The sequence below is a fragment of the Pantherophis guttatus genome, chromosome 5 (assembly GCF_059756535.1).
Source record: "Pantherophis guttatus breed Tessera chromosome 5, ASM5975653v1, whole genome shotgun sequence".
In the NCBI taxonomy this organism is placed as follows: domain Eukaryota; kingdom Metazoa; phylum Chordata; class Lepidosauria; order Squamata; family Colubridae; genus Pantherophis; species Pantherophis guttatus.
In genome coordinates, this window is record NC_142067.1 from 3,512,384 (window position 1) to 3,531,119 (window position 18,736).

The 18,736-nt window shown below is 43.3% G+C and overlaps 1 protein-coding gene and 2 non-coding genes across 3 annotated transcripts; all 3 read left to right on the top strand.

The window, feature by feature from the left end:
• Positions 1-6,144: 6,144 nt before the first annotated feature.
• RPS3 (ribosomal protein S3) lies at positions 6,145-17,753 on the top strand. Its single transcript, XM_060682732.2, has 7 exons — positions 6,145-6,284; positions 8,351-8,481; positions 10,842-10,935; positions 13,373-13,467; positions 14,817-15,004; positions 15,543-15,742; positions 17,693-17,753. Exons 1-6 carry the CDS (start codon positions 6,255-6,257, stop codon positions 15,737-15,739), a joined length of 735 nt encoding a protein of 244 aa, XP_060538715.1. The 5' UTR covers positions 6,145-6,254; the 3' UTR covers positions 15,740-15,742; positions 17,693-17,753.
• LOC117656705 (small nucleolar RNA SNORD15) lies at positions 11,041-11,189 on the top strand. Its single transcript, XR_004588993.3, has one exon. It is a non-coding gene; the product is annotated as a small nucleolar RNA SNORD15 (small nucleolar RNA).
• On the top strand, positions 13,824-13,976 carry LOC117656837 (small nucleolar RNA SNORD15). Its single transcript, XR_004589024.3, has one exon. It is a non-coding gene; the product is annotated as a small nucleolar RNA SNORD15 (small nucleolar RNA).
• Positions 17,754-18,736: the final 983 nt, after the last annotated feature.

An 18,736-nucleotide genomic window follows, 5' to 3' on the forward strand; every position in this document is an offset into this window, starting at 1 on the left:
CTTTATCTAAAGAGCAAAAGTGAAATTCAATTTTTAATACTACCGGTTCTGTGGGCGTGGCTTGATGGGCGTGGAAGGGGAAGGATACTGCAAAATCCCCATTCCCTCCTCACTCCAGGGAAGGATACTGCAAAATCCCCATTCCCACCCCACTCCAGGGGAAGAATATTGCAAAATCCCCATTCCCTCCTCACTCCAGGGGAAGGATACAGCAAAATCCCCATTCCCTCCCCACTCCAGGGGAAGGATACAGCAAAATCCCCATTCCCACTCCACTTCAGGGGAAGGATACTGCAAAATCTCCATTCCCTCCCCACTCCCAACGACGAGACGACAACATGATAACAGTGTTCCAATATTTGAGGAGTTGCCCCAGAGAAGAGGAGGTCAATTTATTCTCCAAAGCATCTAAATGTAGGACAAGAAGCAACGGATGGAAACTCATCAAAGGGAGAAACAACTTGGAACTAAGGAGAAATTTCCTAACAGTGAGGACAATTAACCAGTGGAACCCCTTGCCACCAGAAGTTGTGGATGCTCCAACACTGGACATTTTAAAGAAGAGATTGAACAGCGCTTTGTCTGAAATGGTATAATAGGGTTTCCTGCCTCAGCAGGGGTTGGACTAGAAGACCTCCAAGGTCCCATACCACCGTTGTTCTGTTCTATTCTAATCACAAAGGGGCTTTTTTTCCCCAAAAGGCAATTGGACTTTATTGGGGTTTTTTTTTCTCTTTGAGAACATTTCAATTCTCAGAACTGAAGAAGCTACTTGGAGGAGAACCGAAAGGTTTTCAAAGGAAAAACCCCCAAAAGTCCAGTTGCCTTTTTTTTTTTTTTGAGGTGGGGGTGGGGGAAGCACCTTTGAGATAACCATGACCTGGATGGTTAAAAATCTCCATAGACATTTATCTAGTCCAGGGGTCTCCAACCTTGGCAACTTTAAGCCGGGCGGACTTCAACTCCCAGAATTCCCCAGCCAGCCATGAATGATAGAGTTGGAAGAGACCAGAAGGGTCATCTAAGTCAGGGGTCTCCAACCTTGGCAACTTTAAGCCGGGCGGACTTCAACTCCCAGAATTCCCCAGCCAGCCATGAATGATAGAGTTGGAAGAGACCAGAAGGGTCATCTAAGTCAGGGGTCTCCAACCTTGGCAACTTTAAGCCTGGCGGACTTCAACTCCCAGAATTCCCCAGCCAGCCATGAATGATAGAGTTGGAAGAAACCAGAAGGGTCATGTAAGTCAGGGGTCTCCAACCTTGGCAACTTTAAGCCTGGCGGACTTCAACTCCCAGAATTCCACAGCTAGCCATGAATGATAGAGTTGGAAGAGACCAGAAGGGTCATCTAAGTCAGGGGTCTCCAACCTTGGCAACTTTAAGCCTGGCGGACTTCAACTCCCAGAATTCCCCAGCCAGCCATGAATGATAGAGTTGGAAGAAACCAGAAGGGTCATGTAAGTCAGGGGTCTCCAACCTTGGCATCTTTAAGCCTGGAGGACTTCAACTCCCAGAATTCCCCAGCCAGCCATAAATGATAGAGTTGGAAGAGACCAGAAGGGTCATCTAAGTCAGGGGTCTCCAACCTTGGCAACTTTAAGCAGGGCGGACTTCAACTCCCAGAATTCCACAGCTAGCCATGAATGATAGAGTTGGAAGAGACCAGAAGGGTCATCTAAGTCAGGGGTCTCCAACCTTGGCAACTTTAAGCCGGGCGGACTTCAACTCCCAGAAATCCCCAGCCAGCCATGAATGATAGAGTTGGAAGAGACCAGAAGGGTCATCTAAGTCAGGGGTCTCCAACCTTGGCAACTTTAAGCCTGGATGACTTCAACTCCCAGAATTCCCCAGCCAGCAAAGCTGCTAAGATTGGAGACCCCTGGCTTAGGTGACCCTTCTGGTCTCTTCCAACTCTATCATTCATGGCTGGCTGGGGAATTCTGGGAGTTGAAGTCCACCAGGCTTAAAGTTGCCAAGGTTGGAGATCCCTGACTTTAGTTTTTAAAAAAAAAAATACAAAAAAAGATAATTTAGACATAAAATGTGGGAGCAGGGCTACCATAACAAGAAGCGCTAACTGAAGAAATGGGTCGGTTTCATGAGCCCCATTGGGAGTGAGTTGGGCACATGGGGCTCCCCCTATAGCTTCTAAGATTGCTGGACAGCTCTGGGCCGCCTCCTTTTTCCGCGATCCAACTGTGCCCTCCTGTGGTCACAACTGCAAATCATGCTCTCTTTTTTTTGGTCTTCCGTCAGCATCCAGATGTTTTCTTGAAACATAGAAGGATACCTGTCTTGTCAGCGTGTGATCAGAGCAGTGCATGAGCCTTGGTGGCGCAGCGGACTAAAGTGCTGTTAAAGTAGCACTTAGCTGTCAGCTGCCTGCAATTACTGCGAGTTCGAATCTCACCAGGCTCAAGGTTGACTCAGCCTTCCATCCTTCCGAGGTAGGTAAAATGAGGACCGGGATTGTGGGGGCAATAAGCTGACTTTGTATAAAAAAGAACACCACTTAGGGGCCCCCCGAAAGCCCTACTAAGCAGGTATATACAAAAGTATGAAGGCTATTGCTTAACGCATTGTAAGCCGCCCTGAGTCTCCGGAGAAGGGCAGCATATAAATCGAACCAATAAATATTATTGTATATCAATAAAGGAGAATATTTTGTAGCTGAGGGTTGAAATGAGGGTTCCTTGGGGCTGTGATTTTCTTGCAGACGTTTCCTGACCCAACTAGGGAACATCATCAGTGCCAGAAGAGAGTTGAGTTTGCAGAGGGGGGGAGGAGGAGTGCTGATAGAGAAGGAGAAGGAGGAAAACTGTTGGGGTTCCTCGTTGCTCTCTGAGCTTGGTGTTTTCTTGCAGACATTTTGTTGCCAAAGTAGGTAACATCATCAGTGCTGGTAGCTAACGGGACTAGCACTGAGTTTGGGTAATGAAATGCCTGCAAGAAAACCATCCAACACAGAGAGCACCAAGCACCCCCCAGTTCTCCTCCTGCTCTACCACCAGTTTTCCTCCTCCTCCTCCTCTTCCTCCCGCACCTTCCTTCAACTCCACAAACCCCACCTCCTTCTAGCACTGATTATGTTCCCTGGTTGGGTCATGAAACATCTCCAAGAAAACCACCAAGCTCAGACAGCACCAAGGACCCCACAGTTCCCCATCTCCTTCTTTACCTCCAGTCTTCTCTCTGCAAACCCCACCTCCTTCTAGCACTGATGATGTTACTTAGGTGGGCCATGAAACGTCTTTCAAGAAAACCACCAAGCTCAGCAAGCACCAAGGACCCCACATGTCACTGCGTTATGTATTTGTCAGCTGAGCTTCCATCCTAAGACTTACGGTAGCCTGCCAGAGGACTTTATCACGTCTTTGTAGCAACAGAGATGAGTCTGTCTTGTGAGACATTGGACTTCTGCGCATGTCTACATTCTTTCTTTTCTAACTTCCTGATCTTTTTCTTTTGTCCAGTAACGATGTAGTTAACAAGTTTGTTTTATAATAAAATCCTTATTAGAATATATACTTCGGGTTTTCTTTCTTTGAAAGTATACAGCATGGAAAACAAGATCCATCCAGCTCTAATTAATTACAGTTTCCCCAGGGGGGGAACGAGGCTGATTCATGCTTCGACACCACAGTCCTCCTTCTCCCCCTCCTCCTTTTCTCCTTCTCTACCAATCCCACTCCCTCCTAGCACTGGTGATGTTACCTAGTTGGGTAATGAAAAGTCTGCAAGAAAACAACCAAGCTCAGAGAGCACCAAGGCTCCCTCGGATTACTGCTTGCACAAAGCTAGGAAGATTCAACACCCCCCACTAGCTTTGTTGGCAAAGCTGAAAGATTTTGGAGGGATGGATAAATTTGACTTCTCGCATGAGAGAAAATAATAACAGAGTTGGAAGGGACCTCAGAGGTCTTCTAGTCCAACCCTGCTCAAGCAGGAAACCCTAAAGTCACACAGTATCTCACTTAGGCTGGCTTAAAAATCTTTTTTAAAAAATAATAAAAATAAAATGCGCGACTAGCCCAGGGTGTTGTTGAGATGATAACACTGCATGTTGAAAATGCATGGACGGGGGAAAGAATGCAGCGGGGGCATTTCTTTCTCTCTTTTTTTGAATTTTTTTTTATTTTTAAACATAACAAAACATAAAACAACCATCGTCCATTACCGGGCCTGGTGGCTCAACAGACTGATAGCATTGTGATTAACACCAGCTGTCTGCAATTACTGTAAGTTCGAATCTCACCAGGCTCAAGGTTGACTCAGCCTTCCATCCTTTCTAAGGTAGGTGAAATGAGGACCCAGTTTGTGGGGGCAATAAGCTGACTTTGTATAAATATACAAAAGGATGAAGGCTATTGCTTAATGCACTGTAAGCCACCCTGAGTCTCCGGAGAAGGATATAAATCAAATTTTTAAAAAAATCACAAAAAGTGTGTCAGTCGGTTACAATTCTTTTGTGCTTAATCCCATATGCAAAATTTACAAGTTATTTAATTTCTCTTATTTGACATTTTTTTTATATCCCTTTGTGCTATTATTCTCATTTAACAATTATTTAACAATGGCCTGTCTCCCATAAAAAAAATCGCTTCATATATTTTATCATTACATTTATTTCATATTTCATGCTTCATTTCCATGCTTTATTATCTAGCCATTGATAAAATAAATCCCGTATCATATAATACTGTTTGTCTTCCTGTTCTCTAATTTATTTATTTATTTATTTATTTATTTATTTATTTATTTATTTATTTATTTATTTATTTATTTATTTAATTTCTATACCGCCCTTCTCCCGAAGGACTCAGGGCAGTGAACAGATTAAGATTTCATATACATATAATAATTTCAAATGTCAGTTTACTCATTTCAGCACATTCCATAATTTTCTGAATAACTTCCTCTTCCGTAGGTATTTTCTCCATTTTCCAATTTTTAGCCAATACAGTTCAAGCCGCTGTTAAAACATTTAAGTATCTCAATTCTCTATTATATGTTTCTGGTAAAATCCCTAATAAAAATATCTCAGGTTTAAAATCAATGTGTTTCTTTGTCATTTTTTCCAACTATGTGTGGATTTTAGTCCAATTTCTTTTAGCTTCTACACATGTCCACCACATATGGTAATATGATCCTGGAGTCTGATGACATTCCCAACATTTCTCCAATTTGTTCTTGAACATTCTGGCTATTCTCTTGGGGGTTGATGCCACCTGTAAAACATCTTATACAAATTCTCTTTATATGCTGTAGACATTGTCATTTTATAATTTTGCAACCACGATTTTTGCCATTTCTCTAAATTTAGCGGGGGCATTTCTTATTAGACCTCGGTGCCTTCCGCCGTGCCCTTAAAACTTTCTTTTTTCAGCAAGCCGGGCATATTTTTTAACATATTTTTAATTTTTTAATTGGTTTGTTATCTTAAATTGGGGCCAAATTAATATATATCCTTTTAATTGTTTTTAATGTTTGTATTGTATGTTTTTATCTGGCTGTACACCGCCCTGAGTCCTTCGGGAGAAGGTGCGGTATATAAATTCGAAATAAAATAAAAATAAATAAAAATTATCCTCCCATAACCTCCCATCTCACGTAAGTGATTCTGACAATCTTATTGTCAGAATCACTTAGGTGAGATGGGAGGTTAGACAAGTTGAATGAATTTAAAAAAAAAAAAAAAACCTTGACAAAAAAAATGTCACAGGTATACTGCAGCTGCACATGGAAGCTCTATCTGTTTATTCCTCTTCCTTCCCATAAGCAGAGGTCAAATTGTTGATTGTAATGATGATTTGGTGGTGGTTCATAATGTTCAATACTGTTACTATTACTATTACTATTACTATTACTATTACTATTACTATTACTATTACTACTACTACTACTACTACTACTACTATTATTATTATTATTATTATTATTATTATTATTATTATTATTATTATTATTATTATTATTATTATTATTATCTCAACGCCCAATTAAAGTTCAACATCAGCCTACATTTCCCCCCCCCCAAAAAAACCCCTAAACAGCTCAACCAATGGGAAGCAGGGAAGAATCATGAACTTCAAGCAGCCGTCTCTCAAACAGCGTCAACTACACTTCCCAGCATGCCTCGCGGTCCTTTCCGTCCACGTGACGCCAGCTGGCCAATGACGAGCGGCAGAACAGCCCTATAGTCCTCTGCGCCGGCGGAAGCCGCCTCTTTTTTCGCCAGAGCGGCGCGGCTCAAGATGGCGGTACAGATCTCCAAGAAGCGAAAGGTGAAACTCTTCGGGGGCCTTGTGGAGCCTTGTGGCGGGGCGGCGGGGGAAGAAATACGGGCCGGAGAAGGCGCAGCGGGTCGAGCGGCGGGGTGAGGCCGGCTAGGTGGGTCGGTGCGACGGCGGGACCCACGGATGGGAGTGGATTGAGACTGAGCCACCGCTCCATCTCTCCGCGGCTCCGGCCCAAATCCTAGTTGGGTCTGGCTGGGCCGAGAAGGCAACGAGACCGAGGCTAGACGGGCCGGCCGGGACCGGAAGCTGCCCGATAGCTTAAAGCACGTGCTTATTATGCCTAGGTATTATTATAGGAGTGCAGCATGGGACATACTTCCCTCCACAACAGCCCTGCCAGGTAGGCTAGAGAGGGGCTGAATCTGGATTTGAACCTGAGCCCTCGCATCCAGCTTCACGCTGGTGCAATAGGATTTGGTTAATGTTATTTATTGGGTTAGGGCGGGGGGGGGCAAATGTGGCCCTTTTACAACCTGTGGACTTCAACTCCCAGAATTCCTGAGACAGCTTGGCTGTCTCAGGAATTCTGGGAGTTGAAGTCCACAGGTTGTAAAAAGGGCCACATTTGCCCACCCCTGGGCTAGGGATTTTCTGTTTGCACTGTGAGTTGTATTGTGTTGAAAGGGGGGGGCTGCACTGAGGGAGCTCAACCCATCTCATTGCACATGAATTGAATTGAACAACAGCCCTGTGAGGGAGGCTGTGGGCGGAGACAGAGGCCCAGAGACACTTGGGGGAGGGGTTTCTAAAGCCCAGGAATAGGCTGGGGGGGGGGGTGTTCTGGGAGTTGGGAGTCCACCCATCTTAAAAAGTTGCCAAGATTGAAAAAGTTGCTTTAGGAGTTTCAAAGAAATGTCTATAGTCAGTTCCCCCACCCCCCTGTGAAATGGGGCTAATAGGCTTAAGAGTGCCAGGCCGACCATCTGTAGCTGAAGGGAGGACTCGAACCTGCGTCTCTCCAGTGCCAGACCAACATTTAACTGCTATCTGCAGTTAAAATGCTGGTCTGGCATTGGCACAGACCAAGGTTTGTGTGTTGGGGCAGGCACACAACTATTTTTGCCCCAACACACAACCCAGTTTTCTGTGTTCAGGGCAGACAGGGATAAGACACAAATGTAACAGTAACAGAGTTGGAGGGGACCTTGGAGGTCATTTAGTCCAACCCCCTGCTCAAGCAGGAGACCTGTACTAGGGATTCGAACTGCCAACCTTTCTGATCGACAAGCTCAGTGTCTTAGCCACTGAACCTGTTGAACTGATGCCTGAGCAAACCCCCAAAAGGGAGCAAAAGGGAATTGGGGGGGGACTCACTCTCTGCCTTAAATGATGGGTAGTTCGAATGCTCTGCTCTGGTATATGGGACCCTGCAACCGTCATAAAGGTGAATCCGTTGCCAAGTATCTCAGTTTTGATCACGTGACCAGGGGAGACCCTGAAACAGTTGGGTGAAAAAAGTGGTCATAAGTCGTTTTTTTTTCCAGTGCCGGTGAAATTATGAAAGTGACTATGTAAAAAAAAAAAAAGGGAATAGAACATGTTTGTGATAAACTACAGCAGACGGAAAGGTGAAAATAATTGAATATAAGAATATCATTAATTTTGATGATAATGGAAAATTAAGATGAATATTTTATTGTTTATGATTGGGTAGGGAGAGACCCTTACAGAAATAAAGGAAGAAAGTAAACAATTGGAACGATTGTAATAGAGAAGAAGCATAAGGCGCAAAGTGATGTTATTTAAAAATAAAATTGAAAAGGGTAAAAAATGATGGAAAGGAAATAATATGGCAGAAGTTGAAACAAGAAGAGATGGAGAAAAATTATAAATTTGTAATAAAGGGTGTATAAAAATTAGATTAAATAAATAAATAAATAGAAAGAGATATAAATATTGGGAAAAAAAAGAAGATTAAGATAAATTATAATGATGATTTTGATTATATAGGGTTATATAAGACGTGACCTGGTCAGGACTCTCTTCATAAAATAGGTATGATGAAAAGAAATTTTTTTTCAGTATCTCACCCTTTTGTGTTTTGTTTCCAGTTTGTGGCTGATGGCATCTTCAAAGCCGAACTGAACGAGTTTTTGACTCGGGAGCTGGCTGAAGATGGCTACTCCGGGGTGGAGGTCCGCGTTACCCCAACCAGGACCGAAATCATCATCCTTGCTACCAGGTCATTCGTGTGGTCCTTCTGTCACATGGTTGCAAAAAATCTCATGGATTAGCTCTTCCCCCAGTTATCTGAAGAAGCACCCTTGGGAGCATCAGCTGCCTTCATTCTTACTCTGGTTATTAATGTGTTAGTTGGGAAGGCCCTACTAGGAGGTGTAGATGGGACTCTGAGCAGGGCCTCTTGTCCCAAATCTTACGGGATGGGCAAATTTATTTTGAAGTAAGTGGCCTTAAATATAACCAGCTCTGAACTATACAAGGCTGGGTAAAGTTATTACATGGGCAAGTCTGTAACCTTTTTGAGTTTGTGGGTGGTCTTCAGATCAGGGCTCTGTAGGATACTCTCTGACTCACAACTTTTATTAAAAGCCGCAAGTTATCAGCTCACAAAAACGTCTGCCTCATAATAAAATTTTACTCGGAAAAGGTGCTACTGGAAACAATCTTGTTTGCCGCTGCAGACTTAACCATCAGTCTCTGCCTGCAATGGATGGTCTCCAGCCAGTCAATTGCAGTAGTCCAGACTTGAGATACGAGTGTCTGTGTGCAAGACAGACACTTAGTCCAAGAAAGTTCACAACTGGTGCACAACATGTTGTTGTAGAAGGTTCTCTTGAGCCGCTGAAAAAAATTCAAAAGCAAACAGTTCAATTACCATTCAGAAGTTGGCAACCAATGCATATATTTTAATGCAGACATCGTATGATCCTTCTCTCTGCAGTAGTTAGTAGCTGAGCAGCTGTGGTATTTTTTTTACTACTGGTAGTTGCTACTTTTGGACAGTCTTGAACAGGTGTTCGTAGGAGTCTTGCTTGTGAGCTGAGCTCTCTCAAAATTAGGTAAGTAGGTGGATGGACAGAAGGACAGATAGATGGATGTAGATAGAGAGATAGAGATAGAGAGATACCCTGTTTCCTCTAAAATAAGACATCCCCTGATAATAAGCCCAATCGCGCTTTTGAGCGTATGCAATAAAATAAGCCCTTCCCGAAAATATTTAAATGCATGCACAGCTGGTCCCCGCCATTTTCTCTGGCTTCCTCCATGCGCCCCAAAATAATAAGACCTCCCCGAAAATAAGGCCAAGCGCTTATTTCGGGGTTCAAAAAAATATAAGACAGGGTCTTATTTTCAGGGAAACTGGATGGATGGATGGAGTCCTTCACTTATGACTCAATTGGTGGCTGTTTAAATTACAAAGGACCCTCCCCATAGAGGTTCCAAAATTCGGGTGGCCGTATCCTTCCCTCTCCCCCTCCCCCTTCGCACCTCAGCAGTCCTGTGACTGCCTTTTAGATGCTGAACAACTGGCCTACATATTTGACTGTTCGCAAAATCCTGCAGTCACATAAATGTACTGTGATTTTTGCTGAAAAGGCAGCGTTTACCTCTCGAGTTTAGATAGAAACTCCCCATAGGGAACAATGGACTCGCTTAATTATCATTGCAAAAGTCATCATATTGGGTGGGCCAAGTACGTGATGACCCAATTTACAACCGTGGGAGGCAGGTATAAATAATAATAATAATAATAATAATAATAATAATAATAATAATAATAATAATAATAATAATAATAATAATAATAATTTTATTTCTATACCGCCCTTCTCCCGAAGGACTCAGGGCGGTGTACAGCCTATTTAAAAACACAGGACACAACAATGATTAAAAATTAAAATAATTAAATAGATTTGGCCAGTTTAAAACCCCAAAAATTTAAAATACCCCAATTTAAAATTATTATGTTGATAGCCCGGCCTGGCGGAACAACAGGGTCTTCAGTGCGCAGCGAAACACCCGGAGGTCGGAGATCTTACGTATTTCCGGGGGCAGTTCATTCCACAGGGCTGGGGCTCCCACAGAGAAGGCCCTCCCCCTGGGTGTCGCCAGCCGACATAACTTGGCCGATGGCACCCTGACGAGACCCTCTCTGTGGGAGCGAACTGGCCGGTGGGAGGCTGTTGGTGGCAGAAGTCGGTCTCGAAGGTACCCGGGTCCTATGCCATGGAGCACTTTAAAGGTGGTAACCAACACCTTGAATCGCACCCAGAAGACCACTGGGAGCCAGTGCAGCTCACGCAGGAGGGGTGTCACACGGGCACAACGAGTTGCGCCCATAACCACCCACTGCAGTCAACGAGAGAATGTAAATACAGCCTAGATGTACGCAAGTTGTCGGAATCGAGCAGAAGAAATGATTTTGTGAACCCCTTGATCCAAAAGTTGGATCGAATCAGATAATTTATTCCAGTAGCAGTGAAATGCAGGCTAGATCTAAAAAAAATTAAATACTAGAAATTTTCAGAGTTTATTCTGGCGGAATTGACCTCATGCCAATCTTTGCCTTTTGCGTTTCAGAACTCAGAACGTTTTGGGAGAGAAAGGACGCCGGATTCGCGAGCTGACAGCCGTGGTTCAGAAGCGATTTGGCTTCCCGGAGGCCAGTGTGGAGGTAACACTGGGGCCCCTGTGCTCGCTGGGGCATTCTGGGAGTTGAAGTCCACCCAACCTTAAAACTTGACGAATGTGAAAAAAACTGCCTTAGCGCTTATCTTCCCTTCAGTGACGATACGATGACGAGTCAGAAATGGACACCCTCTTGCTCGGAGCCAACAGCCTAGGGCCACGTTCTGTGGCACTTTGCTGGTTGACTCTGACAAGGGTGTCCTACTCACTGGATGAACTTGAGGCATTTGTCTGAGAAGGGACAGGCAGGATTACTTGATGTGAATTTAAAAGCCACAAGCAGTTCAGTCGTGGCTTTTAGTGGGCTGTTTACAGGTACTCCTCGATTTACGACCACAATTGAGCCCAAAATTTCTGCTCTTAAGTGAGCCGTTTGTTAAGTGAGTTTTGCCCCATTTTAGGACCTTTCTTGCCACAGTTGTTAAGTGAATCGCTGCAGTTGTTAAGTTAGAAACACGGTCGTTAAGCAAATCTGGCTTCCCCGTTGACTTTGCTCATCACAAAAGGGGATCACGTGACCTCAAGACACAGCAAAGGTCATAAGTATGAACCAATTGCCAAGCCTCTAAATTTTGATCACGTGACCATGGGGATGCTGCAAAGGTCATAACTCTGAAAAACTGTTCTGCCCCAGCTACGGACCCAGCAAAGAACGCAGCACACACGAAGTCTGAACAAACCTTAGTTTACTAAATTAAATCAGTCTTTTTCAAATAAAGGCTGTTAATTAACTTTCTTAACAGCCGACAAGAATCCAAAGAATAAATAATCGTAATCTTACTACGGTTGGCAGAATGCCCAGAAGCAATTTGCAGGAAACTGATAAGAGAACTAAGATCCGGACGCGAAGGAGAGTGAACCAAGTTGTTCCCTGCAAATTGCCTCAGTCGGCATTCCTCCTTAAATAGGCTAAGGGAGTGGGCCAATTATCCCCAAGCCTTACTCTCGAGGAGACCTCCTCCTGAGGAGCCACTCCTGCCTTTTGGTGGCTCTGCACGCCCCGTGCATCAAGAAGAGGCTCTTCCTCTTCGTCCTCTACACTTAAAGGAGCTTCTGGAGCTTCTGAAGGCCCTGGCTGATCCTCTGGCACCACATCTTCTCCAGCCTCCTCATTGTCCGACTCGAGTGCCAGCTGCACAGGCTGCTGGCGCAGCACCACACCAGCCTCCTCGCTGTCGGAATCAGCTACCAGCTGCACAGGCCGCTGGCGGGCCACAACAAAAACGGTCATAAGTCACTTTTTTCAGTGCCATTTGAATGGTCACTAAACGAACTGTTGTAAGTCAAGGACTACCCGTATTGTCTATGTGTCAGTTGTGTGCTGAGCGTTGGATTTAAAAGGCGGGTATTGAAAACATCCCCTGTCAGAGGAAACTAAAATTTCTTTACAGATAAACCTCAACTTAAAACTCTTCACTTAGCGACCAAAGTTACAGTGTCATGGGGGGAAAAAAGTGATTTATGACTGTTTTTCACACTTAAGACAGTTGCAAGTATCCCTGTCGTCCAAATACCGATGCTTGGCATCTGACAGTTGCAGTATCCTGGGGTCAAATGATCCCCTTTTGCAATCTTCTGACAAGCAAATTCAGTGGGGAAAACCAGATTTACTTAACAGCCAGGTTGCTAACTTAACAACCGCAGTGATTCACTGAACTGCGGCAAGAAAGATTGCAAAATGGAGCAAAATTCCCTTTAACCGCTGTCTTGCTTAGGGCTTGTGGTCATAAAGTGTGCAAAATGGCTATAAGTCATTCTTTTCAATGCCATTTGTTAAGGAATTCGCAGAGTAACCCTTGAGTTGCAAGGGTGTGCACATTAAAGCGATTGAGAGTAGGTACGAATAAACACAGTCAACACACAGATACACTGAGTTTTGTTTACTTTCAGGAAATAGTAAGGCACAGTCCAATAAACAGTCCAGGTCATACACATATAAAGCAGGAGATAGCAAAACGACAGTCCAGGGATAATCCAATAACAAGGTCTTCTTACCAGTCGTCGTAGTCATTCACAATAAACAGTTCTTCCGGATTTGCAAACAGTAGCATACAGAGAGATCAGAGAGCAAGAACAGCAAAGAGAAACAAACCATGTTTCTAGCTCTCTCTTAAGGACATTGGCTACAGAGCTAACCAATCACGACACAGTATGATGCAATACAGCAGTCTTAAAGATACATTGATGGTTTATATATTGCCAAACCAACAAGGTAGATAATAATCATTTCCTAACACCATTGCAACGGTCACTAAACGAATGGTTGTACGTCAAGGACCATCTGTTTCTTCCCCAGGGGGAAAGTAAATAATTTCCACTAACTACAAAGCAAAAAAAGAGGAGATTTTTTAACAGATTAGTTAACTCCTCCTGCCTGTGATGTGTTTGTGAAGCAATTTACTCTCTCTCTCTCTCTCCCAAAGCTCTATGCCGAGAAAGTGGCCACCCGAGGATTGTGCGCCATCGCCCAAGCCGAATCCCTGCGGTATAAGCTTCTGGGAGGCCTTGCCGTGCGTAGGTGAGCATCGGGCCAAAACCAGATCTGAGCTTTCTGTTTTAATCTGTCTTCTTGTAGCTTTTTCTGCAACTTCAGCATGATGGACTTTGAATGTACCCTTCTCCCTTGGCCTTCAACAAAGGCGCAACTCGGGTGTCTAGTGCAGCGAAGCTGGCTGGGGAATTCTGGGAGTTGAAGTCCGCCAGGCTTAAAGTTGCCAAGGTTGGAGACCCCCTGGTCTAGTGGACATATCGCTGGCTTTTTTTAAAATTTGTGTTGTGTGCTTAAAAGAAGAAATCCGCCACACTTCTTTTGGGGGTCTTGTTGCTCGTGACGGAGCTGTTCTCGGCTGCCTGTTTTGGAAGCCCAAGAAATCCCTTCTGTGATGATACGATGACGAGTCAGAAACGGGGCCTCCTTCTGCCCGGGGTCAGCGATACCGTGCCACGTTCTGTGGCTCTGTGTTGGTGGCTTTGGCAAAAGAAGGAGGCCCGGTCATTGGATGAACAAGAGGCATTTGTCTGAGAAGGGAAGCTCTTGAAAAGATCCTCTTGCTTACATTGAAATTTTAATTAATTGATTTTTATTAAAAAAAATTTTTTTTTTTTGGAAATGTTCGACCAGCCCCGTGCAATTTAGACAACACTAAATTGAATTTTTTTAAAAAAATAATAATTAAATTTTCAAACATTAAAATACACAGTACAAAAAATAGAAAAGAGCAAAAAAATAGAAAACCATAACACACAACAAAAACAAACATATCAAAATTTAAACATTAGTAACAGCTTTTCTACATCGGTATCTCCATCCTAATTAACTTCCATGCCCAAATTCTAGTTCTGTCTCTTATCTTAATTTACATCCTTATCTGAATTATAATAACTTCTATTCCCAATTCGGTTTCATGACAAAATATCCCTTACGTTTTAGATTCACTCTCAAGCCAGGCAAATTGAATTCTCACTGGTCCTGGTAGATGCGCAGATGCCTTCTATCAGTGGGGCAAAATACCGTCATCAAATTGTGACTTGTGGGGCTGAAAAACAAACTCTCCAACATAACTGTGACAGTGTCAAAAACAAAGCCTTTAATGGAGATTTTGCTGATGACAAAATAGCTGCGACAAATGAACTAAAAATTTATAGTTGCAACTTAAGATACGTTCATAATCTTTCTATTAAGCTTTCGGATTTTATACTCGTGTTTGGTATTTTACCTCTGCGTTCCGTTTTGCTGAAATAGGATGTGAATGTGCCCTATCTGATCATTTTTAAATTTTAATTAAATAACACTTAGAGGGTTCCCCACTCTTGTGTTTACATCTAAATAGTCCCAAATTCTCACTCGTGTCTTCTGTCTATGTGCAGGGCGTGTTACGGCGTCCTCCGTTTCATCATGGAAAGCGGAGCCAAGGGTTGCGAAGTGGTTGTGTCGGGCAAACTCCGTGGCCAGCGCGCCAAGTCCATGAAGTTTGTGGATGGGTTGATGATCCACAGCGGGGACCCCGTCAACTACTACGTGGACACTGCCGTGCGCCACGTCCTCCTCAGGCAGGGTAAGGCAAGAGAGACCTCCCAAGCAGCTCTGTTGAGCTCAGATTTTGGAAGCCCCTGCCCCTTTCTTCTCCCTTGTGAGTCCTGCCCTCAAGGAGCGTCTGCGGAGCTACTCTCAGGTGTAAACAACCCAGAGCATTTGTTGAATTCAAATCATAGAAGAATTTATTATTGCTACTATATAGGTAGTTCTCGACTTACAACTAGATTTAGCAATATACCTTAGACTTATATACCGCTTCACAGGGCTTTCCAGCCCTCTAAGGGGTTAACGGAGTCATCATAATGCCCCCCAACAATCTGGGTCCTCATTTTATCCACCTCAGAAGGATGGAAGGCTGAGTCAACTTTGAGCCGGTCAGGATCGAACTGCTGGCAGCAGGCAGAGCTTCCTTGCAATGCTGCATTCTAACCACTGCTGCTACCATGGCTCACATTTGAGCCCAAAATTTCTGTCGCTGAGCAAGGTAGTTAAATTTGAGCTTGCAAGGCCAAACGATCCTGTCTCAATGCCTCACCATTTTAATTTTTTTTTTGCAGGTGTGCTGGGTATTAAGGTGAAGATCATGTTGCCCTGGGATCCCAGTGGGAAGATTGGGCCCAAGAAGCCCCTGCCGGACCACGTCAGCATCGTGGAGCCCAAAGAAGAGATTCTGCCCACCACCCCCATCTCGGAGCAGAAGGGCACCAAGCCAGAGCAGCAGCCTCCCATGCCCCAGCCTGTGCCCACGGCGTAAGAGGTAAGGGTCTGAGGAGGATGAACTGAAAAGCAACCTTGTACGGTCCTTGGAGCTCTCTGAGCCGGGTTGTTTTCTTACCCAACTAGGTAGTCTCATCACTGCTAATAAGGGAGTGGGGTTTGCAGAGTGTAGGAGGAGGACTGGGGGGTCCTTGGTCTCTCTGAGTTTGGTGGTTTTCTTATAGACGTTTCATGACCCAATTAGGTAACATCATCAGTGTTAGAGGGGAGTGGGGTTTGTGGAGGAGGAGGAAAAGGACTGTACTTTTTGCAGTCCGCTGTGGGGTCCTTGGTGCTCTCTGAGCTGGGTTGTTTTCTTGCAGACGTTACGTTAAGGATATTGTTGTGTTACCAACCAGCAGAGTAAGTGCACAGAGAAACGGTACTGAGAGCAATGAATACAATACATACGAACTGGTTTAACAAAGTTTTTACTTTGTAGTGAAAAACAATTGCATAGTCTTTTTATCGATCCAAGTCTTTAGCCATTCAAATCAGTCCGAAGTTAACAGATATCTTCTTACCAGACAAACAGCAGTTCAACGCTGGTAACAAATCACGATGGTAGCATATCTATCCACGATGAGAGCTTCTTCACACGAAGGTAGCAGTTCCAACCAACAAGTCAAGCAATGATGAGAGCAGGTCCAACAATGACTATAGCTCGGCTTCCTCCCTATATACAGTTTACACTAGTAATTATCCACTTAAGATAAGTGAAGTCAGCAGTGCAATGACTCAACAGTACAATTATGATAATTTTAGTCAGCATTCAGTCAGCAGTCATTAGTCATTACAATGACTCAGCAGTACAATGATTCAGCATTACATTTAAAGTTATAGAACACATACATTGCCTGGACAACTTGTTAGACTTAAAAACCATATCCTAACACGTTTAATGACCCAACTAGGGAACATCCTCAGTGCTAGAAGGGTTTATGGAGATGGAGGAGGACTCTGGCGTCCTTGCTGCTCTTTTTAAGCTTGGTTGTTTTCTTGCAGACATTTCATGACCCAGCTAGGTAACATCCTCAGTGCTTGGGGGGTTTGCTCTCTACGAACAAGCTACTTGAATATAAAAAGAGAGCAAACCCAACGCCCTTCTATAAGTGAAGATGTTCCCTAGTCGGATCATGAAACATTCGCAAGGAAACAACCAAGTTCAGAGAGCACCAAGGACCCCACAGTCGTCCTCCAACTCCACCCCCTTTTAGCACTGATGATGTTCCCTAGTTGGGTCATGAAATGTCTGCAAGGAAACAACTCAGCTCAGGGAGCACCAAGGACCCCACAATTCAACCCTGATCTATAGAGTTTGCTCTTCTATAGGCACAAGTTCCCCTTTTTATCAGAGGCAGATAAAGGATCCGATTTAAATTGTTCTGGGTATTTGTGTCCTGGGTCGTCTTACCCCAGAACATGGCTTGAAAGTAGCGTTGGTGGCTTAGCTTTCAGGGGCCAAGGATGGCAAATAAAGTTTTGACCTGGAATGTTAAATGGCTTAAATTCACCACAAAAGAGGAAGAAAATATTTCACTTATTTGAAACAGTTTAAAAATGATGTAATTTGTTTGCAAGAAACATACATTAGAACAAGTGATCAGAAATATTTTGTTGCATCAGCTCCTGAGAAGAAAAATGGTATAGTTCTATACCTAAGAACAGATTTAATGGCTAAATTAATTGAAGCAGATCCACAAGGAAGATATATAATGATTGAATCAGTAATAGAAGGGAAGAAAATACTTTTAGTGGGAGTATATGCCATGCAAGGACATCTTGAGGGCACCAGTTTAGGGAAGCGAGCTCCATGGGCGATAATTGGCTGCATGTCATTCCGAAAGAATTAAGACAAAATTTGTATTTATGGAAGAATAAAAATAACCCTTGCCTCCCCGAGAGTTCTTTCTACTCCCTGATACATATATTTTTTTCCTTTTCCTTGCAGGTTTTTGATTTAAAACCTTGAAGTTCTATAGAAAAACCAAACATCTCTTAATAAAAAATTTTTAAAAGCCAACAAGAAATGGTCTTTTCTTTTACCCGCTCTCAGGACTGAGAGCTTGACAGTCAGAAACCTAGTTTAATTCTTCCCAAACCAAAGTTATGATACCGTAGTGGCCAAAATCGTGGAAACCTTTTGGGAAAAGTGCATTTTTGAGGTTTGATGGCTAATAACACCAATTTTTTTTTTTTTTGGCATTTCAAGATAATCCTATTCCACTGCTGGAATTTTCTGGGAATAGCCCAGACCTTAACTCAATGGAAAATCTGTGGGGCCGACTAAAGAAACTGGTTAGTCAGAAGCGACCCAGCAATAAAACCCAGTTAATAGAAGCTATCATTCAATCTTGGTTTCACATGATAACAGCTGCAGAACTCAAAGATTTGGTTCACTCCATGGGAAGAGGTTGTAAGGCCGTCATTCATGCTAAAGGTTACCCAACTAAGCATTAACTGACATGGGGATCATTTTTGCAGATCTCGTTTTTTCTATGGTGATAATTTTTGTATATCTCATTTTTTTTTCTCTGTGTTTCCCTTTTCTTTATACTTTTTTTTTTTATTTGATTTATATGCTGCCCTTCTCCGGAGACTCAGGGCGGCTTACAATGCGTTAAGCAATAGCCTTCATACTTTTGTATATTTATACAAAGTCAGTTTATTGCCCCCACAAACTGGGTTCTCATACTGCAACTGCTATTCTAATAGCAAATCCTTCATCAAAGTGATTGCATTACATCCTTGATTAAATTGTTTCCATTGATATATAATTTTATGGCATTACTCCAAAAAAAAAGGGGGGGGTGTTATTAACTAGTTTTAGAAAAGACACTTTTCCCAAAAGGTTTCCACAATTTTGGCCACGACTGTAGCTTAGCCCAATTAAGTCATGCTTTTCACAGATCAAATCCTCAACTTACAACCAAAAATTAACGACTGGATCGAAAGTTACAATGGCACTGGAAAAAGTGGGTTTATGAATATTTTT